Consider the following 22,675-nt stretch of genomic DNA (forward strand, 5'->3'; position numbering starts at 1 on the left):
AGCTGAACAATTAGATACAACATAAAAGTCTCTGCACCATCTCTAAAGATCACACATTAACACGTCTTTGGTATCAGCGGTTGAATTTCGAGGGAATTGAATTAAAATGGAAACTTGACGATGTCGTATTCAGTTTTTCACCAATAAAAGCTCTGCTTTCTTTGCATGAAATGATCATAGTCCTTTGTGGTCTTACTTATAAAACTGAGTATTAACCATGATTTCGGTCACTGTGGGGCACCCGACAAAAGACGCGGCCGAATGAAAAGCATTGACAGACATAGAATATCTCACAAGGACTTCTAGCGGTAAATAAATGACGAAACTGAATGCTATTAAACTGAATGAACTGAATGTTCTGTAGAAATAAACAACGAGATTCTGCAATACCATTGCGGACTGGGCTTCAAATAAGGACCAACGAGGTTCTTAAAAGAAGGTATATATCAACTGCCTTATCTAATTCGTGTGGGAATAAATCGGCCTTGTCGTTACATTGTAGAACATCCTTGTGGCGACAAAGTTTAAAGAACAACTTGTCTGAATGTTGGTTCTGTTATAAACATAGTGCCGCCATTCAATCTCCAAGCAGATGTTGGGAAGAACTATTTGGGCCGCTAGTATATGTCGAGATTGAACTTGTACTACAGGAATTAGCTTTTCAATAAGATATAATTCACCTGTTTTACAAATCACATATGTACGGCGACGCCCATTCAGTATTAATGGAAACCTAGCTTATTGTATCCCGAACTATTTTAGTCACTAGCGGGTCAAACCTCGCTATGCAATCAGATGCCAGCGGTCTGGACCAAAGTCCAACGGATACAGAGTTCGCTACAAACCTGCCACGTTCCCTCGTATTTCAGTCAACAGACCGGAGACGCTTATTCCTGTAGTACCAGCAGTATCCGCTAGGCGCGTAGCTGCACCAGCCATCCCGACATCCCCCAGCGGTAATGATCAAAGTCTAACGGGTACAAGGTTTCCCACCTGCCACGTTTACTGGTATATCGGACCCCAGACAGGAGACATCTGAGGACGTTTGTCTTGTAGAATCAGACTGACACCGGTTACGTCTTAAGGAGTTTGTCTTACCGTCACGTCACACAGGTGAGCACAACAGGTGAGAAATGTTTGACGTGGCACTTCTGCCAGACGGCCACTTTAGGTCAACGACCTGAGAATACTTTATATCTTTATCTTTAGACTTTAGTACCTCTTTATGTGGTGAAAGTTTGGATAAAAGGAATTAAGAGAATTTTTAAGGAATTCGTTTATTTACAAAGCCTGAGGGTGAATCTGACACAAAGCGACCACATAAAAGTCTTCCAAGCTACTTTGAATGGGTAGGCGGGTAGGATATTTTGAATTACAATTTTATGGTATTCACAGTTGCACTTTAGATATCTTAATCATGATAATGTTAATAGGATACTGATCATTTAAGTATCTCATTGTGGCAAGGACCTATCAGTCCTATCAGTGTCCTGATCTCTGCCCACCCACCACCACCCACCCACCCCCCTCGGCACGTCCGCGTGACGTGTTAATGATTATTGGACAGAACAAACTCTCCGGAGTGGTCTGAGATGACGTCACGGTGAGGACCAAGCACTGGGAGATGTAAACAATTAAATCACGAGTCTAACTTAGGCTTAGATTGGATTCAACGGTGTTAAAATTGGTGCTTAAATTTTTTTTTTAATGATCAATTATTTTAAAACAAATTTACACCGGCGTCGGTGAGATTATGATAACCACATATATGTCTTATAATGTTTTAAGAGATAGATTAGTGGGCGTGTAAAACTACTAGCAGGACCAGTAGTTTTACACCTGCATTTTAGGTAATCTATGTGCGATCAACATGTAAGTATGCTATTTGTGGCCCCGCTTATCAGTGTCCTGATCTCTGCCCCGCCCCTCGGCACGTCCGCGTGACGTGTTAATGATTGTTGGACAGAACAAATCTAAACTCCCCCAAGAGTGGTTGAGCTGACGTCACGATGTGGGCAAGGTGCAGAGATTCACAAACAATAACAGTACAAGTTCCAACTGGGCTTAGTGTGGGCTGAATGTTGCATAGTGAACATTGTTTTCACAGTAAGTTGCAGTGATACCCAGTGGAAAACGTGTCAGCTGGCTCACGATGTGAACTGACCGCGTGCGCAAAATTAAAGCTACTTCGTAAATAGTTGTCCAGACCATAGTTGACACATGTCTGTACGTGTTTTGTTTATGTCTGAGGGCTATCAAACTTACATGTAGCTTTCAATGCATCACACAGCAAATGAGCATGTCGAAATGTGAACGACCTTATTCTTACCCCTATGCCTTGTGTTGATTCTAAATTTTTATGATTATCATACTGTAGTGATGTACGTTTTACATAGTAATACTACTTACTACGTACAACGTGTGCAGAATTGGTTCAGTTCAGTGACGTTTTATCGTCTGTTTTAGGATGGCAGGTCCGGTACGAGAAAGAGTCACAGATGCCGACAGGCGCCATTTTGATTTTGTCCAAACTTTGCTCCGTATTTCCGATGAACTGACAGAAGAGGAAACGGCAAACGTGAAGTTGTTCTGCCTGCATCTGATTCCAAAAGGTCAGGCGGCACAACTCAGGCGGGCGGTGGACGTTTTTCAAAAGCTGATGGAACTGGACAAAATCGACCAGGAGAATCTCGACTTTCTCAAAGAGATATTGGAAAGAATCGGACGACAGGACCTGATTCAGAATGTTCTGCGCCGGTTCCAGCCGCCTGACCGAGAAATTCCGGAAAATCCAGAACTTCAGCCAGAGAATCCCGAAATGCAACCGGGAACAAGTCAGGAGGGAGGGAGTGCAGAAGGTGAGTGACAAGCGGAAAGTATGCTGCCACCTCAAACAACCATTCGACATCTGCATAATCTATCCAGCATTTCATTGGTTCTAAAATTACTTTCATTGTTGTAAAGGAGATTGTTATCCACTTAAGAAACTTTTTGTACATTTATATTTTATGGGGCATTAACATGCATTGGCATAATACCGGTCATAAGCCTTATACCGGTCGATTAAAAATAGTGGAACTTAAAGAGATCTACACATGCAACAATAGTTATTTCTGAGGTATGCACACTTCAGACATCTAGGTGTCCAATACATAATTTACAAAGCATCGATAACAATGCATTCGAAGACAACAAGGCCAAAAGTTTTCAGGTCATTTTCGGGGCAGGCGAGCTCGTCGTGGGACAAACACACTGTCACGTTCATCGCCAGATTTGTAGATAATAATCACATGTGCTCACGGCACAAGACGAGCATGATTCAACAGCAATCTTGAATTTCTTTTGGTGACCTACAACTCGTGTAAAAGTGTGAGGAACCGTTGCATAATAGCCCGGATCTACGGCTGAATGGGTCAAATTGAACGTACGCCGCCATTTCCCCGCCATTTTTAATGCTACGGCCAGCAGTAAAGTTTTACGTCATAGCGGTTGTGACGGACCAAAATTAAATGAAAATTCTTGTCAGTATACGCCCATTTTCTCATGACTTTTTGTATGCTCATGCAGATTTTTGTTTTGTGCAACTACTAACAGGAAAGAAAGGAACAACAGAGGATGAATAAAGGTACATAGCGGCAGTTAATTGTGCCGTGTTTCGTTCGACCGGTATAGTGCACCCCCTTCCAACCACGCGCCCGTTCTCCGTGCAATTCCACGGTGTGTTCCAATTACGATATTATGTTTTTAGCAGGAGCAGAGAGACAAAATAATTTACACAGAAGAAGTGGCAAAGGTAAGCTGTAACAGCAACATGTAACTGGAGAAAATGATGCGTTGATCATTTGCCAAATTAGCATTGCTTGAGAAATTGCAGTAAACCGACCGGTATTATGCCAATGGATGTTAACAAGTCATTAACTGGTTGTTGCAGGAAACGCCTACTTGGTTGTGCACGGTGAAGTGCGCATGATCCAAGAAAATCTCGATCGTCTGAGAAACCGCCTAGCAACGTTATCAGGGACCAGAAGGTCACAGGTCAAGTTCAGAGGTTACAAGAAGCACAAGAGCATCCTGGTGCACTTCTCCATGCCGCGGGAGAACACGGCAGTGCTGAGGCACATGGCGGATCACTCCGACCCGAGACTTGTCTACATGGGCGTCAAGTCACTGCAGATCGACGCTGAAGTTCCCATCAAAGTCCAACAGGAGGAGCCTGTGTACGGTAAGTCTACTTTGTATTTTTCTTCGTTGGTAAGACGTTGTACAAATGTACTTATTATAGACCATTCTCTAAATGTCAGGTGCTTTAAGTTAGTGTTTCTGTTTATGTATTGAGTGGTTTTCTTTTGGCCACGTTTGCATTTTCCTCCAAGTTATATCAAAACTATCAAAACTTTAGAGAAATATAAAAAGGGAAAGAAAGAAAGGGTAAGGGAAAAAGAGAGGCTGTTGTCGACTTCACAGTTTGTAGGTACTTTTCAACATGTCAAAGACGTGTTCAATAGGCTTTGAGTGAGGCTTTTAACAGGCTTTATTTGTCTATTAGCAGTAATACAAAAACATATTGTACAATGCTAGTCTTCCTGGACATATAGAAAAGTACACACATGACATGTCTTATAGACATCTCTAATAAATTGTCACCAGCTGCATATTATACAAATTACACACTATGTTTTTAAAGTATACTTTCAACAAATGTTTCAGATGTCAAGAGACAACATCCTGTTGATGACATTGAGGTTGGATGCGGTACCCGGACCAAACACCAGAGGGCGCCCCAGGGCTGGACCCGCCTGTCTGCCCTGAACCTGTTCTCGGACGCCCTGCCGCTCCATCTGCAGGCAGCCGCGAGTCTGGAGTACCAGGGCTTCTCCTATAGCCTGGTCCGGGCTCTGGTGCAGAAGGACCGGCTCAGAGAACACCAGATGAGGCAGGCCATCCAGAACCTCAGGAACGCAGAGGTGGATTCCAACACGCTCCGTCAGAAGGCAGAGGTGGATTCCAACACGATCATGGCTTTGCGCTCCAAGCTTAAAATCACAGAGAACAGGCTAAAGGAGGCTCTTGAGACGATCGAGGTTCTTGAAGAAAACCTGCAGCAGGCTCAAGAATACGCAGAGAAAGCCACCAAACAGGTGACATCGCACGTGACGGAGTACAGGGGAGAGAAGCCGCCTGGAGGCTGGCCACAGGAGTACAGGGGAGAGAAGCCGCCTGGAGGCTGGCCACAGGAGTACAGGGGAGAGAAGCCGCCTGGAGGCTGGCCACAGGAGTACAGGGGAGAGAAGCCGCCTGGAGGCTGGTCGAAAGAAGTCGAGAAGGCAGATGTAGAGTCACAGACCCACCTAGCGGATCCTTTTGGTACTACAGGGATACCTGGAGATGTGGGCGGTGACAAGGTTGGAGCAGATCCGACTGTAAAGGAAGAAGACGGGAAAACTCCAAGACAAGACTCTGGCAGTGGGTTTCAAGGAAAAGAGGTTGTTCTCGGTACAGAAGCACCCGAGCAAGAGCGACATACAGCAGGGACAAAGGTAGCGGCATCTGGCTCTACTGGGGACGAAAAACAGGGTGTGATCACTTTTGGTGGGGAAGGATCAGGACCTGGAAAGTTTTATTTCCCACGTGGCGTTGTGGTGTCGCCTAGCAACGAGATATTTGTTGCCGATGGCGGCAACAGACGAGTCCAAGTTCACAGCACGGAGGGGGTTTACCTGCGCCACTTCCCAACAGTTGTACCGGGTACAGGGGATAAGGACATGGAGCCGCATGATGTTTGTATGGACGGTAACGGCACGCTGTGGGTAGTGGGGAGCGAAGTGACAGCTGACCATGTTGTACAGTACAGCACGGACGGGACCGCCATGGCGGGGTTTGACTTGAAGAATAGCTATCATTACCGTGGTATTACAGTGGACATGCGCACTAACCACATCCTGGTCTCTGATGCAGACCAAGGTGCAGTTCATGTGTTCCGTCCGGACGGCTGCCTGGTGCGGACAGTCCGGCATCCACAGGGGGAGATGAAACGCCCACGGTGCATCACTGTGGACGGGGAGGGGAACATTCTTGTGTCGGACTGGGACAATCACTGTGTCTACGTGTATGACGAGTCCGGGAAGTTCCTGTTCCAGTTCGGAGGTTGGGGAAGTGGGGAAGGTCAGCTGAAGTGGCCCCGCGGCATCTGCACAGACAGCTCGGGGCACATCATCGTGGCGGACTTTGGGAACAAGAGGGTTCAGATCTTCACACGTCACGGCGAGTATGTCCGGACCGTCCGTATTGAGTTCCAGCCGGAAGGCCTGGCTGTGGGACCGGAAGGGCAGCTGGTTGTGACCAATTACTGGGGCGGTACTGTGGTTATATACTAGCTATTAGTCGTGCATGACTTTGGAGAAGGATTTGTTACCTTTTTGTCTTGTCAGACGTCCGGAAGCTAGGTCACGTGTTGCGAACAATCAGGGTACCCCTCGGTTGTCTGAGGCAACACAGAAAGATAAGTCTCAAATAAATCACCGGAACAAGTCTTACGCGAAAGTCAGAAAGCTAAGGGCCACTGAGAATCTATATTGTAGTATACTGTAAATGCAGAAATGTTCGCGGTGATTGGCAAGAAGTGACTTAAGGACCATCAAGTTTTATTACATGCAATTGTCAGTTAATAAGTTATTGCTAATTTTGTATGCACATGTGTCGCAGAACTGAGGAGTTGAGGAAAATTTGTTGATTCATCTCTCCGTAATATGTCTCCATAATTCTTAGAAGGTGTCATGAACTTTTCTTTGACCAGAGATTTTGTCCATTCTGGCCAATTGCAATGAGATAAATGGTTCTTTGTCACGGAATGATCACGATAGAATAATAACAACGCTTGTTCAGAAAATATTAATACCTGCCGTCATACAAATAGATTTAATTACATTCTAGGAGGAGATGCCCCTTTCTGTGTACAAAAAGGCACATCAAAGAATCGTGAGACCTTAGATTATTCAATAGATAATACATTTAACTCCACAATGTTGATATATTCATACATTTGTACGTAGGGCGTTAATTCACTTTTTTGCATGTATAGTTGTTAGCAGCAGACCTTACGTATACATGTCACTGTATTTTTGCTGTGTCAATAAAGGCTGATATTTATTACGTTTTCTGTCGGACAAATACAGTAATGTAGCTATGCAGTGTGTATGGTGCAATCAGGATGTAGATCTGTATATAGTATGCTGTGCAAGAGGTAGAGTTCTATGAGAGGGTCTGCATGCTCTTTTACGTAAGGCCTATTTTATTTCGCGTAATTCGTAGGGAAAACCATCTTATCTACGTAATTCGTAGCGAGGCGACCAAATTTAGCGTAATTTCCTGCCTTAATTTAGCGTAATACGTAGGGGGCTCTTCTTAATTCAGCGTAAATCGTTGTCGGGACCCCCCATGCAGACCCTCCTATGATGCTGCCTGTTACAGTCCCATTGGACCGGAGGAGTGTAAGTGAACAGGAATGTGTCTGCTTAGATGTGTATCACCAGAACTGTAAGAATGGGATCGCAGGAATCTCCGTTCAGTTCGACCACTGCAGTGTGGCAGCGAAGATTAAGAGAAAGTACCAGAATATCTCTTAGGGTCTGCAGGAAATTTAATCTGAGGAAATAGTACTTCTTGTTAAGATTTTTCCTAAGGCCTAGGAAAAAAAATGTTGTGTTTCCTGTTTCCCGACCGACCCTAAAAAAACCTGCCGACCCTAGTCTTTTTTTTTGGTCGGCAGCTGGCAGAGGACATAAATTTTTCCATTTGAGAATTTGAGCGGTGCATCATTGTTCAATCGGTTTTTAAGCATGTTCTGCTAATTCCTGATGAAGTAGAAAAAGTCAAAACAACACCATCTGCTTATGTTTATTTCATAAATCACAGCTAACAGGTCAAAAAATAAGTTAAGCTAGTATAGGAGCTATTAAAAGTTGGGTGAAAACTATCTTACCCCGGCACATGGTACGTCTGCAGATGGAAATTTCTCTGTTGAAAATTCGCAACACAGCAGAAAAATGACTGGGTCATTGTGGCATTATTACCCATATTAATGTCATATGTGGCTTTATTTCACTTCTGGTCTTGGTTTTTAGGTCCCAAAACCACAAAAACTGCAGAAAATTGCTAAGGAAATGAGCATATTTGGATCGATGTGGCGCTAGGGCGGCCATTTTGGAAATATGGTAATGAGGTACAAGTGGAACATACCATTTTCTCAGGGGGAAGATTTCCAAAAATGATGGTTTACTTGCCTCAAGAAGGTTGTTTTTAACCTCCTTCAGTCGTTGCTTGCCTCAACTTGAAGCTGGAGATTCTAGAGAAAACCTTTTTGAAATGCTGTAGAAATCTCATTACCTTCCCCGTTAGTAAATGCACAGGATTTTCCTGTCTTCTTTTTCAATAGCTTTGATATGATGTTATTTTTTCTAACATGATCAAGATGATAAAATTTAAGTGAGGATGCTTTTACCAAGTTTTTCAACATTTTTCTGTCTACTTTTTTTTATACATTTTGGTGATTTTTCAAACATGATCAATATGATAAAAGTTAAGTGGGAAAGCCTTGCCCTTTGTTTTCAGCATTTTTCCATGGTTCCTTGCCTCAAGTTCCAAGCAGGAAATACATGACTTGGAGTTGTTACACTTGTTGAACTTGTAGGCACCATTGGAAATGGGTCATAGCGGGGAACCCATGCCCAATTTTGAAATTGAAAATTCAGGCCTTATTTTGACAATTTAAGAAGAAGATTATGACTATGAGCCAGCAAGATGACATCAGAAGCATGTAAAAAAAGTATGGATAGATTTTGACACGGATGACATGGAGTTTTGACCAAAGTCTACATCTAAAAAAAAAAAAAAAAAAAAAAAAAAAGATAATGCCTACCTACCGACCCTATTTTTTTCAAGACTGAAACAGGAAACACAACATTTTTTTTCCTAGGCCTAAGCACTAGTATTGTAGACATTTTTGTGTACTAGCATCCTTGTGGAAACATTCCTGTACAATTCCTAGAATTCTTGCAGACTGCACACAATATTATACCATTAGTCGCGCCCCTGAGGCGTCGCCAACAATACTTTACTATAAGGCTCGCACCTGAGGTGTCGCCAAAAACATTCAATAGAACTAGATGTCTCACAGCGACATCTAGCGGTAAATGAGAAAATTGCAAGGCTTTTTTTAGCAATAAAACAATGGTCAATGCTATTCTTCAGTATACCAACGCAGACTGGGCGCGCAATGGGCTTGCTATAACGACATAGGAGGTTCTAAAAGATGGTATCATCTATTTTTCTGTACAGGAATGCGGTATGATTGCACCACTATGAGTGTTAAAATGATAAATTGTCTGAATTTTCTGTCCTGGTTAAATAATCATGCAACCATTTCATCGCCAAGTAGAATGTCTTACAGGGATACCTGGAGATGTTGGCGGTGACAAGGTTGGAACAGACCCGACTGTTAAGGAAGAAGACAGGAAAACTCCAAGACAAGACTCTGGAAGTGGGAGCAATGAAAAAGTGGAAGTCCTCGGTACAGAAGCACCCGAGCAAGAGCGATACACAGCGGGGACAGAAGGAGCGACATCTGGCTCTGCTGGGGACTTGAAACAGGGCGTGATCACTTTTGGTGGGGAAGGATCATATCCTCGAAAGTTTCGGTTCCCATGTGGTGTTATGGTGTCGCCTAGCAACGAGATATTCGTGGCTGATGAATACAACATGCCGATCCAAGTCCACAGCACGGAGGGGGTTTACCTGCGCCACTTCCCAACAGTTGTACCGGGTACAGGGGATAAGGTCATGCGGCCACGTGATGTTTGTATGGACGGTAACGGCACGCTGTGGGTGGTGGGGCGAGAAGAGACAGCTGACCATGTTGTACAGTACAGCACGGACGGGACCGCCATGGCGGGGTTCGATGTTAAGAAAAGCAGATATGTCCGCGGCATCGCAGTAGACATGCGCACTAACCACATCCTGGTGACTGATGCAGACCAAGGTGCAGTTCATGTGTTCCGTCCGGACGGCTCCCTGGTGCGGACAGTCCGGCTTCCAAGGGGTGAGAAGACAGACCCATGGTACATCACTGTGAACGGGGAAGGGAACATTCTTGTGTCAGGCTGGGGAACTCACTGTGTCTACGTGTATGACGAGTCCGGGAAGTTCCTGTTCCAGTTTGGAGGTGAGGGAAGTGGTGAAGATCAGCTGGATTATCCCTGTGGCATCTGTACAGTCAGCTCGGGTCACATCCTCGTGGCGGACTTTGGGACCGAGAGAGTTCAGATCTTCACACGTCACGGCGAGTTTGTCCGTACCGTCCCTACTGGGTTTCGGCCGGAATGCCTGGCTGTGGGACCGGAAGGGCAGCTGGTTGTGACTGATTGGGATAAATACACTGTGACTGTATTTCCTAACTACTGAGTTCCTGACCACTGAGTTAGATCTTTGATAAAGATTAAATGTTAACAGGACTTACCCATTCTATTAAACCAGTTCTCCGGCCTACTTCGTGATGACTGAGGAACGGATGGACGGGGCGGAGGGCGGTACCGACTTCCAACGACCTTTGACCCATCGCTCAGGCAATACTTTTGGAAAATCACGTGTTCTCAGAAATTGAGTCCTACTTCTATCTGTTCACATCTGTTTCGTCAGTCATCCTGAAGAAGACTTGAGGATTCGGTGATTCCCGAAAGCTCATTTTGTTATCTTCATATTGCTTCATTTAAGTACATAGATCTATGCTTAAAGTGCACTTTATGAGAAAGTCGAATCTTTTTAATCGCAAACGTGTCTAAAAACCATGGTAACTCTTTGGGTATGTCTGATTTGACAGATCAAAGCTTTATTAATTGATTATCGCTTCGTAAATAGCTTTGCAGACTCAAAGGTCTTGCATGGCCATGGATTCCCTTTTAAACATCGTACATTGGTATTAATCAAGTGGCAACACTGTGATATTAAAAAAGTCATCTTGTATATATTCTAATTTTGCGAAGACGGAATGAAGTTGAGAAGAATGACAGACTCGTCACAAACTCGAGCGTACCCTTCAGTTTGACCGATGATAACGACTATCCAACCAGCAGTGTACCGATGATGGTATACGATGTGAGATTTTTTTTTTACCTGTAACATCACCATTTATCATCGGGTAAACAATTAGATACAATATAAAGGTCTCTGCACCATCTTTAAAGATCCCATATATTAACGCGTCTTTGGTATCAGAGGTTGAGTTTCCTGGGAATTGAATTGAAATGTATACTTTACGATGCTGTATTCAGTTTTACACGAATAAAAGCTCTGCTTTCTTTGCATAAAATGATCATAGTTCTTTGTGGTCTTACTTATGAAACTGAGAACCAACCATGATTTCGGGCCCTGTGTAACACCCGACAAAAAGGAGTTGCCAAATGAAAAGCATTGATGGACATAGAATATCTCACAAGGACCTCTAGCGGTACATGATGAAACTGAATGAAATGACCTGAATGTTCTATAGAAATAAACAACGAGATTCTGCAATATCATCGCGGACTGGGCTTCAAATAAGGGCCAAAGAGGTTCTTAAAACAATTGATATATCAACTGCCTTAACTTATTCGTGAGGGAATAAAGCGGCCTTGTCGTAACATTGTAGAACATCCTTGTGACGACAAAGTTTAACGAACAAATTGTCTGAATGTTGGATCTTGTTATAAACAAAGTGCAAGCATTTAATCTCCAAGCAGATGTTGGGAATAAATATTTGGGCGCTAGTATATGTCGAGATGCAACTTCACATCAGCGGATACTTCTTGTACTACTGGGATTAGCTTTTCAATAGAACATCATCATACTTCACCTGTTTTACAAGTCACATAGGTACGGTGACGCCCATTCAGTATTAATGGAAACGCTAGCTTATTGTATTCTAACTATTTTCGTCACTAGCGGGTCAAACCTCGCTATGCAATCACATACCAGCGGTCGGGACCAAAGTCTAACGGCCAGAGAGTTCGCTACAAACCTGCCACGTTCACTCGTTTTTCAGTCAGCAGTCCTGTAGTACCGTCAGTATCCGCTAGGCGCGCAGCTGCACCTGCCATCCCGACATCACCCCGTGACTGATCAAAGTCTAACGGGTAGTCTAATGAGTTTGTTTTCCACCTGCCACGTTTACTGTAATTTAATTCATTTCCCAGACGGGAGATATCTGAGGGCGGGAGTTTGTCTTGAAGAATCAGACCAACGCTGGTTACACCTTAAGGAGCCCGTCTCACCGTTACGTCACACAGGTGAGTTTTTAAACCTGCTTCACTACAGGTGAGAAACGTTTGACGTGGCACTTCTGCCAGGCGGCCATTTTAGGTCAACGACTTTGAAAATTAAAAAAAATTCTTTCACCCAGAGACTTTTGTTTCTTGCTCTATATGTGGTACAACCTTGGATAAAAGGAATTCGTTAATGTATGATATATAGCCTGATGCTGAACCTGACAGAAAGGGACCTAGTTAAGTTACTTTGAATTGAAGTATCAGTAGACTAAGTTTTCATTACAATTCTATGATATTCACAGTTGCACTTTAAATATCTCATGTTACTGTGAATAGGATAATGACCATGTAAGTGTCTCATTGTGGCAAGGGCCTATCAGTGTCCTGATCTCTGCCCCGCCCCTCGGCACGTCCGCGTGACGTGTTAATGATTGATGGACAGAACAAACTCTCAGGAGTGGTATTAGATGACGTCACGGGGAGGGCAAAGCACTGGGAGATGTAAACAATTAAATCACGAGTTTAAATTAGGCTTAGAGTGGATTTAACTGTGTTAATATTGGTACTTGAAAATTACTTTTTAATAATCAATTATTTTCAAACCAATTTACACAGGGGTCGGTGATATAATAATAACCACATATATGTCTTATACATTTAAAGAGATAATCTATCGGTGGGCGTGTAAAACTACTAGTGGGACCAGTAGTTTTACACCTGCAGTTTAAATAATCTATGTTCTATGAACATGTAAGTATGCTATTTGTGGCGACGGCTTATCAGTGTCCTGATCTCTGCCCCACCCCTCGGCACGTCCGCGTGACGTGTTAATGATTGTTGGACAGAACAAATATAAACTCCCCCAAGAGTGGTTGAGCTGAGGTCACGATGTGGGCAAGGTGCAGAGATTCGCAAACAACTACAGTACAAGTTCCAACTGGGCTTAGTGTGGGCTGAATGTTGCTCAGTCAACATTGTTTTAACCGTGAGTTGCAGTGATATCCAGTGGAAAACGTGTGAGCTGGCTCACAATGCGAACTGACTGCGTGCGCAAAATTGAAGCTACTTCATAAATAGGTGTCCAGACCATAGTTGACACATGTCTGTGGGCTATCAAACTTACATGTAGCTTTCAATGCATCAGATAGCCAATGCGCATTTCGAAATGTGAACGACCTTATTCTTAACCTTGATGTCTTTTGTTAATCATTATAAATTTCAGACTGTAGCAAAAAAACGTTTTATTTGCTTAGACGTACAATATATGCAGACTAAGATCAGTTCAGTGAAGTTATCTTCTGTTTTCAGGATGCCAGGTCCGATCCGAGAAAGAGTCACAGCTGCCGACAGACGCCATTTTGATTTTGTGCAAACCTTGCGCCGGATTTCCGATGAACTGACAGAAGAGGAAACAGCAGACGTGAAGTTGTTTTGTGGACATCTGATCCCCAGAGGCCAGGCGGAACAGCTCAGGCGGGCGGTGGACGTTTTCCAGAAACTGATACACCTGGACAAAATCGACCAAAAGAATCTTGACTTCCTCGAAGAGATCTTGGAACGAATCGGACGACTTGATCTGATTCGGGACGTTCTGCGGCGGTTCCAGCCGCCTGACCGAGAGATTCCGGAAAATCCCGAACTGCAGCAGCATGACCGAGAGATTCCGGAAAATGCCGAATTCCAGCCGCCTGACCGAGAGATTCCGGAGAATCTCGAACTCCAGCCGCCTGACCGAGAGATTCCGGAAAATCCCGAACTCCAGCCGCCTGACCGAGAGGATCCACAAAATCCCGAATTCCAGCCGCCAGACCGAGAGATTCCGGAAAATCCCGAATTCCAGCCGCCTGACCGAGAGATTCCGGAGAACCCCGAACTGCAGCCCGAAAACCCCGAACTGCGTCCGGAAAACCAAGATCCCCAACCAAGTCAAAGTAACACCGAAGGAGCAAATGAAGAAGGTGAGTGTCAATCAACATGAAAAAAATATTGCTACTGCCTCAAGCAAAAGTAAAAAATATTAACACATTTCTGTCAATTTATGTTCCAATTGTCATAGACATATCAATATTTTATTTAAAATCAATTTGGAATTGACATTAACATAAGATTATGATCATATCAATGATTAATGCTTGCAGGAAATGCTACGTCGAACATCTACGTGGTTGTGCACGGCCGAATACGCATGATCCAGGAAACTCTAGATCATCTTAAAAATCGCCTGGCGACACTATCTAGCGCTAGAAGGTCACAGGTCAAGTTCAGAGGTTACAAGAAGCACAAGAGCATCCTGGTGCACTTCTCCATACCGCGGGAGAACACGGCGGTGCTGAGGCACATGGCGGATCACTCCGACCCGAGACTTGTCTACATGGGCGTCAAGTCACTGCAGATCGACGCTGAAGTTCCCATCAAAGTCCAACAGGGGGCGCCGTTGTATGGTGAGTTGATTTCTTTTGTTCTTCATATTTACTCAATGTGTGAACTTTAGACTTTTGCAGGTCCATCAAAGAATGTGGATTTTAAGGCAAGTCTAAATATTCTCTTGCGAAGCACCATCGAAGACTAAAGATATTGAAGAGAAACAGGATATTTCCTTGTAAACATCAGCAGTCGATTTAATTCTATTACTTTCCAATCCCCTACCATATGACGAAAACTGATAGTAGCTGCTTGTTATACATGTAAATATAACTGTAATTGGACAAGCAGGTCTTGTACGTGATACCATATCAATGCCTATGATTCATGATGTCATATATCATTCACTGATGTGCTTCAGATGTCAAGAGGCAACTGCCTGTTGATGACATCGAGGTGGGATGCAGTACCCGGAACAAACGCCAGAGGGCGCCCCAGAGCTGGACCCGCCTGTCTGCCCTGAACCTGTTCTCGGACGCCCTGCCGCTCCATCTGCAGGCAGCCGCGAGTCTGGAGTACCAGGGCTTCTCCTACAGCCTGGTCCGGGCTCTGGTGCAGAAGGACCGGCTCAGAGAACAGCAGATGAGGCAGGCCATCCAGAACCTCAGGAACGCAGAGGTGGATTCCAACACGCTCCGTCAGAAGCCAGAGGTGGATTCAAACACGCTCCGTCAGAACGCAGAGGTGGATTCCAACACGCTCCGTCAGAAGGCAGAGGTGGATTCCAACACGCTCCGACAGAAGGCAGAGGTGGATTCAAACACGCTCCGTCAGAAGGCAGAGGTGGAGTCCAACACGCTCCGTCAGAAGGCAGAGGTGGATTCCAACACGCTCCGTCAGAAGGCAGAGGTGGATTCCAACACGCTCCGTCAGAAGGCAGAGGTGGATTCCAACACGCTCCGTCAGAAGGCAGAGGTGGATTCAAACACGCTCCGTCAGAAGGCAGAGGTGGATTCCAACACGATCATGACTTTGCGCTCCAAGCTCAACATCACAGAGAACAGGCTGAAGGAGGCTCTTGAGACGATCGCAGTTCTTGAAGAAAAGCTGCAGCAGGCTCAAGAATACGCATAGAAAGCCGCCAAGCAAGTGACATCCCACGTTACGGAGTACAGGGAAGAGAAGCCGCCTGGGGGCTGGTCACAGGAGTACAGGGGAGAGAAGCCGCCTGGGGGCTGGTCGGCACATGTCGAGAGGGCTAATAAAGCTACACAGGCACATCTAGCGGATATTGTAGGTACTGCAGTGGGACCTGGAGATGTAGGCGGCAACAAGCTTGGAGAAGATCCGACTGTGAAGGAGGAAGACAAGCGAGATGCAGGACAAGACTCTGATACTGACAATGGGAGCGATGGAAGAGAGAAGGTTATCGATATAGAAACACCCGAGCAAGAGCGACACACGGCGGAGACAGAAGGAGCGGCAGCTGGCTCTACTGGGGACAGGAAACAGGATGTGATCACTTTTGGCGGGAAAGGGACGGAACCAGGAAAGTTTTATTACCCACGCGGCGTTGTGGTGTCGCCTAGCAACGAGATATTTGTGACCGATGGCGGCAACAGGCGAGTCCAAGTCCACAGCACGGAAGGGGTTTACCTGCGCCACTTTCCAACAGTTCTACCGGGTACAGAGGATAAGGACATGGAGCCGCATGATGTTTGTATGGACGGTAACGGCACGCTGTGGGTAGTGGGGCGAGCAGGGACAGCTGAGCATGTTGTACAGTACAGCACGGACGGGACCGTCATGTCGGGGTTTGACCTGAAGAAGGACAGTTATGACCGCGGTATTGCGGTGAACATGCGCACTAACCACATCCTGGTGACTGATGCAGACCAACGTGCAGTTCTTGTGTTCCGTCCGGACGGCTCCCTGGTGCGGACAGTCCGGCATCCACGGGCTGGGGAGATGACACACCCACAGTACGTCACTGTGGACGGGGAAGGGAACATTCTTGTGTCGGACTGGGACACTAACTGTGTCTACGTGTATGACGAGTCCGGGAAGTTCCTGTTCCAGTTCGGAGGGGAGGGAAGGGGTGAAGGTCAGCTGAAGTGGCCCCTCGGCATCTGTACAGACAGCTCTGGGCACATCCTCGTGGCGGACTCTGGGAACGAGAGGGTTCAGATCTTCACACGTCACGGAGAGTTTGTCCGTACTTTCCGTACTGGGCCTGGGTCTTACCCGGAAAGCCTGACTGTGGGACCGGAAGGGCAGCTGGTTGTGACCAATGATCGGAACCATACTGTGACTATATATCCCAACTATTAGTCAAGCAGAACTTTGGAGAGGGGTTTTATTTTGTTTCAATACAAAAGAGTGAACTTACCATTTTCTCAAAGCAGTCGTTTTGCCTACTTTGTGAACAGGTGGATGGGGCGGTGAACGCTACAGGCTTCCAACGGCCTTTGACTTTTTGTTAATATCAGACACCAGTAAGGTCAAAGTTCAAAGTTCAAAAGGTCACATGCTCTGAACATTTAAGCCCTCAGTTGTCCTGAAGCAGACCAGATGACATGTAAAAAATTGTTGATAGATCTTTTGGCAATCCATCTTCATAAAAACGCGTACTAGAAGGTATTATAACATTCCCCGTGACCAGATTTTTTTTCTATTCCACCCAAACTAGATTGAAGATCAACGTCACTTCATCATGGATTGTTCACAATAAGATAATAAAAGCTCAAAGCCATTCTTATCACTTGTCCAAAAGAACTTAATACATTCAATCCTTTAGATACATTTATGCAACTACATTCTAGGAGAAGATAACCCTTCATGTGTACAAATACAGGTAAATACATAAGAAAATGTTCAGAACTTAGAAAGAATGGTTATACGGTAAACTCTATATGTTGATTTATCGATATATTTGTACGTGGATTAATTCATTTGTACCCGATTTTGTATATGTATGCAGTGCATTGCATGCAGTAGGTTCTTTGGATGTCGCTGTCATTCTATTGTTAATGAACGTTGTATGATATGTACTTACATGCTCATGTTACATTTAAGGCAAATTCTCATGTAACATTCATGCAACAGTTGGTTAATCTTTGAACAATAAGTGCCTGGTCGTGCATGACCCTGGATTCCTTTAACTTTCAGAAGAAGGATTATCATTCAAGTTAGGTAAATGGCAGCTTCCCAATCACTGACTATGATCACGTCATGACGTAGCCGATGATAACGAGTGTACAAACAGCAGTTTGCTGATAATGGTACAGGATACATTCTAGGAGAAGATAACCCTTTCATTGTAGAAATATAGGTTAATACATTTTAAACAAGTCTTAGGTTAAGGACTTCTAACTAATAGTGGGAGTCATACGTTAAACTCTAAATATTGATTTATATTCATGTGTGTACCTTGGTTTATGCATTTGTACTTAATTTTTTAATGTACTTCCATGCTCATAATACATTTTAATATAATTGAATGTTTTAATGCATTTTAATGTTTATTTAACATCCATGCAACAGTCATGTTAATCTTTAAATGATGATTGTCTGGAAACCATCTTGACATGTCGGGATGGTTACAGATTTAGCAGGAGCAGACGAAGATACTAACAGAAAAAGGATTGATTAACAAATGTAGCTAAATACATACGAAAATGTTAAGGACGTAGAAACAATGGTATGAGTCATACGTTAAACTCTATGTGCTGATTTACCTGTATATTTGTATCTTCAAGTTGGTTATTCACTTGCACCCTATTTTTGTATGTATGCATGCAGTAGATTTTATGGATGTCGCTGTCATTCCGATGTGTTTATGATATTGTATGATATGTACTCCGATGGGTATAATACCTAATAATGCCTTTAATGTAATTGCTCATTTAACATCCATGCAACAGTTGGTGAATCTTTAAATGATAATTGTCTGGAACCCATCTTGACATGTCGGGTTGGTTACAGATTTAGCAGCAGCAGACGAAGATACTAACAGAAAAAGGATGGATTAATTAATGCTTTGTAAATAGCCTTTCATATCCAAGCCTTCAAGGGTCTTTCATCGCCATGGATTCCTTCAACGTTGAAAAGACGGATTGAAGATTAGGAAGATGGCAGCTTCGTCACAGACTGTGGTGACGTCATGACTAAACCGATGATAACGAGTATCCAAACAGCAGTTTGTTGATGATGGTACAGGATACGTGACATGTTTTACCGGTAACACCACCATGTATTATCAGCTGAACAATTACATACAACATAAAAGTCTCTGCACCATCTCTAAAGATCGCACATTAACACGTCTTTGGTATCAGCGGTTGAATTTCGAGGGGATCGAATTGAAATGGATACTTTATTATGTCGTATGCAGTTTTACACGAATAAAAGCTCTGCTTTCTTTGCATGAAATGATCATAGTTCTTTGTGGTCTTACTTATGAAACTGAGTACCAACCATGATTTCGGTCCCTGTGTAACACACTGCAAAAAGACGCGGCCGAATGAAAAGCATTGATAGACATAGAATATCTCACAAGGACCTCTAGCGGTACATGATGAAACTGAATGCTATTAAACTGAAGGAACTGAATGTTCTATAGAAATAAACAACGAGATTCTGCAATACCATCGCGGACTGGGCTTCAATTAAGGACCAACGACGTTCTTAAAAGAAGGTATATATCAACTGTCTTATCTAATTCGTGTTGGAACAAAGCGGCCATGTCGTAACATTGTAGAACATCCTTGTGACGACAAAGTTTAACGAACAAATTGTCTGAATGTTGGTTCTTGTTATAAACATAGTGCTTCATTTAATTTCCAAACAGATGTTGGGAAGAAATATTTGGGCCGCGAGTGTATGTCGAGATGCAACTTCACACCAGCTGATACTGCTGATACTACAGGAATTAGCTTTCTGATAAAACCCAATTTACCTGTTTTACAAATCACAAATGTACGGCGACGCCCTTTCAGTATCAATGGAAACCCTAGCTTATTGTATCCCGAACTGTTTCGTCACTAGCGAGTCAGACGCCGCTATGCAATCAGACTCCAGCGGTCGGGACCAAAGTCCAACGGATACAGAGTTCGCTACAAACCTGCCCCGTTCACTCGTATTTCAGTCAACAGGCCGGAGACGGTTATACCTGTAGTACCGGCAGTATCCGCTAGGAGCGTAGCTGCACCAGCCATCCCGACATCACCCAGTGGCCGCGATCAAAGTCTAACGGGTACCGAGTGTGTTACCTTACTGCCACGTTTACTGGTAGATTAGTCCCAAGACAGGAGACATCTAAGAAAGTTTGTCTTGAAGAATCAGACCAACGCTGGTTACACCAAATAAGGAGTTTGTCTTACTGTTACGTCACACAGGTGAGCTTTTGAAGCTGCTTCACTACAGGTGAGAAACGTTTGACGTGGCACTTCAGCCAGGCGGCCATTTTAGGTCAACGACCTTAAAATACTTTTCTTTATTATCCTTGAGACTTTCATTGCTCTTTATGTGGCGAAAGCAGAAGGAGAGCAGAGAAACTTTCATGAATTCGTTTATTTACAAAGCCTGATGGTGAACCTGACAGAAAGTTACCACATAAATGTCTTCTAAGTTACTTTGAATGTGTAGGTGGGACTACAGTTTTATGGTATTCACAGTTGCACTTTAGATGTCTTATATTACTGTGAATAGCATAATGATCATGTAACTATCTTAATGTCGCAAGGACCTATAAGTGTCCTGATCTCTGTCTCCGCCCCTTGGCACGTACTCGTGACGTGTTAATGATTGATGGATCATGGACGGAACAAACTCTCAGGAGTGGTCTGAGATGACGTCACGGGGAGGGCAAGGTACTCGGAGATTCACAAACAACTACAGCACAAGTTCCAACTGGGCTGGCTGTGGATTGAATGCTGCTCAGTGACCACAAGTTAACGTTCAACTTGTTACTTTAACGTGATTATAGTGAAATGCCCCCATGTCGGATAAAGTACACCGTAATCAGGTAAAAGGTCTGAATTGCGCATGCACAGGGTCAAAGGTGAAGGCCCTGGCTTATAGCCATACGTCCTTGTGTCGAGAAGACACATGTCTTAATGCTTTTTCTTACTGTCTCATTCGCCTTGAACTTTGACATTTCACCCACAAGGCATCGCACTGTGAATGCAAAATTTAAAATGCAAAATGTTTGTAAAAGTTTGAAAATCTTTGTAAAAGTGCAAGGCTTACATCATGTATTGATGTACATCTTATCTAGTGACTTGGACGTGCAATGTGTACCGATTGTTTGTGGACAATGACGTTTTATCGTCTGTTTTCAGGATGGCAGGTACGGTCCGAGAAAGAGCCACGTTCTGAATTGATTGATATGATCGTTACTGAAACTGAAGGAGACGACAGTGGTCTCTGAAAATTTGACCTGTTGTGTACATGTTTAGCATTGGGACATGAATACGCTACAAGCCCGCCGTGTTTGCTAGTATTTCATGCTATAACAAGACCGGAGACGCTGATCCCTGTAGTACCAGAATGTGCTATGTGTGGACGTTGCAGGAATGACTTATAGCTCCTCTGCTTGTTTCCAGCACGACCATGGCGTACGGAGGCCAAGTTGGTTTTACTCCCGTCGGCCTTTGCGCGAGTAATCTACCTGACAAGAACCCGGAAGTACAGCAGCAACTGAAGCGCGTCGCGCGGACTATAGTTAGCCGTACTACGAGTCATTCCAAAGAGATCAACGTTGTTAGTGTACGGTTATTGTGAGTCCTCTGTCAACAGACCGAGTACACAGTTAAGTGCACAAACAGATTTCAGCAGAAACTTGCGGCTTGTACGTTGCACCTAAAGGCGCTCTTCTTACCATTCTTCACACAGGTGAGATTTCACACCTGCTTTACCTCACGCTTCATGACTTCGCATGTCAGCAAGGAGGTCGTTTTAGCTCAAAGTTTCTAAATACTCTATGTTATCTTGAGACTTTAATCGTTCTGCACGTGCTTTAAAAGGGCGATTGATCTCTTGTATCAAAGGAAATCATAGGAACTTTCAAGAAGTTCTCATGTTATTGGATGGTATCCAGGCATCTGCTATTCTTAAACATGAATATCGTCTGAGATACACTCTCCGTTAAGGGGTAGACCGGTCGGTAGGTATTCACAGCTACACTTTGAATTTACTTGTTGATACGGACAAGGAGTTGAACATGTAAATATGTTATTTGTGGCAATGGCCTACTATGCTGGTGTCAAAAACAATGTCCCCACCCCACGCCAGGTCTGTGTGACTTGTCACCGGTGCTGAACAGCACAAACATTACACAGTCGGTGAGCTAATAACGGCGACATATTTGTCTTTGGGGCTACACTGATCAGGTCAAACTGCAGTTTCACGCCTGCAATTTGAATAATATGATTTATTATGAAAAATTAAGATGATGAACCCTTAAGTATGTCATTTGTGGCAAGGACCTATAAGTGTTCTGATCTCTATCCCGCCCCTCGGCACGTCCGCGTGACGTGTTAATATAATGATGGTTGGACAGAACAAACACTCAACAGTCGGTGAGCTGACGTCACGGTGAAGGCAAATGCTCGGAGACAGCCACACAACACGTTCTAACTGGGCTTGGTGTGGACTAAAATTGCTTAGTTCAACAGTTAAAATTGTTAACATTACTCAACATGAGCTACAGTGAAATTTCCCTTTGTCATGTATTCAGAGGGAACAGAATAAGCTTGTTTATGGTTTAAACTGTGCAGGGTCGAACGTGAAGGCCCCTAGCTCTAGCTAGTATTTTTTGTTACCATTCCCAGACGTGTTTGTATTGTGTTGACTGTGCGAGGTCGAACACAAAGGTCCCTAGCTAAAATTTTTGATGCCATTTCCAGACGTGCTGACGGGCCCTCGCTTTGAATTGTTACCCCCTAGAGACACATAGAGTCAATTCCAAGTCACCGAGATGGTTCTGAAATAATATTTGTAATAAGTTTGAACTATTTTGA

General features: G+C 44.0%; 3 protein-coding genes across 3 annotated transcripts; all 3 read left to right on the forward strand.

The window, feature by feature from the left end:
* Positions 1-1,050: 1,050 nt before the first annotated feature.
* LOC118404450 lies at positions 1,051-6,374 on the forward strand. The gene is made up of 5 exons (XM_035803527.1): positions 1,051-1,113; positions 2,467-2,858; positions 3,932-4,222; positions 4,708-5,176; positions 5,465-6,374. Exons 2-5 carry the CDS (start codon positions 2,468-2,470, stop codon positions 6,372-6,374), a joined length of 2,061 nt encoding a protein of 686 aa, XP_035659420.1. The 5' UTR covers positions 1,051-1,113; position 2,467.
* A 3,034-nt stretch (positions 6,375-9,408) lies between these two features.
* LOC118404451 (tripartite motif-containing protein 2-like) lies at positions 9,409-10,455 on the forward strand. Its single transcript, XM_035803528.1, has one exon. It carries the CDS (start codon positions 9,409-9,411, stop codon positions 10,453-10,455), a length of 1,047 nt encoding a protein of 348 aa, XP_035659421.1.
* A 3,147-nt stretch (positions 10,456-13,602) lies between these two features.
* LOC118404452 lies at positions 13,603-17,613 on the forward strand. Its single transcript, XM_035803529.1, is given in 4 exon segments — positions 13,603-14,251; positions 14,432-14,734; positions 15,076-15,332; positions 15,366-17,613. Coding segments are annotated over 4 exon segments (2,829 nt in total). The 3' UTR covers positions 16,986-17,613.
* The last annotated feature ends 5,062 nt before the right edge of the window (positions 17,614-22,675 follow it).

This window comes from Branchiostoma floridae, chromosome 17 (assembly GCF_000003815.2).
Source record: "Branchiostoma floridae strain S238N-H82 chromosome 17, Bfl_VNyyK, whole genome shotgun sequence".
Lineage (NCBI taxonomy): Eukaryota > Metazoa > Chordata > Leptocardii > Amphioxiformes > Branchiostomatidae > Branchiostoma > Branchiostoma floridae.

Bases quoted from the DNA above. Each gene is read 5' to 3' on its own strand.
- LOC118404450 (XM_035803527.1), top strand. From the start codon at position 2,468: ATGGCAGGTCCGGTACGAGAAAGAGTCACAGATGCCGACAGGCGCCAT. The intron at 4,223-4,707 runs GTAAGTCTACTT...CAAATGTTTCAG, and splicing joins ACAGGAGGAGCCTGTGTACG to ATGTCAAGAGACAACATCCT. The intron at 5,177-5,464 runs GCCTGGAGGCTG...AGACTCTGGCAG, and splicing joins GAGTACAGGGGAGAGAAGCC to TGGGTTTCAAGGAAAAGAGG.
- LOC118404451 (XM_035803528.1), top strand. From the start codon at position 9,409: ATGCAACCATTTCATCGCCAAGTAGAATGTCTTACAGGGATACCTGGA.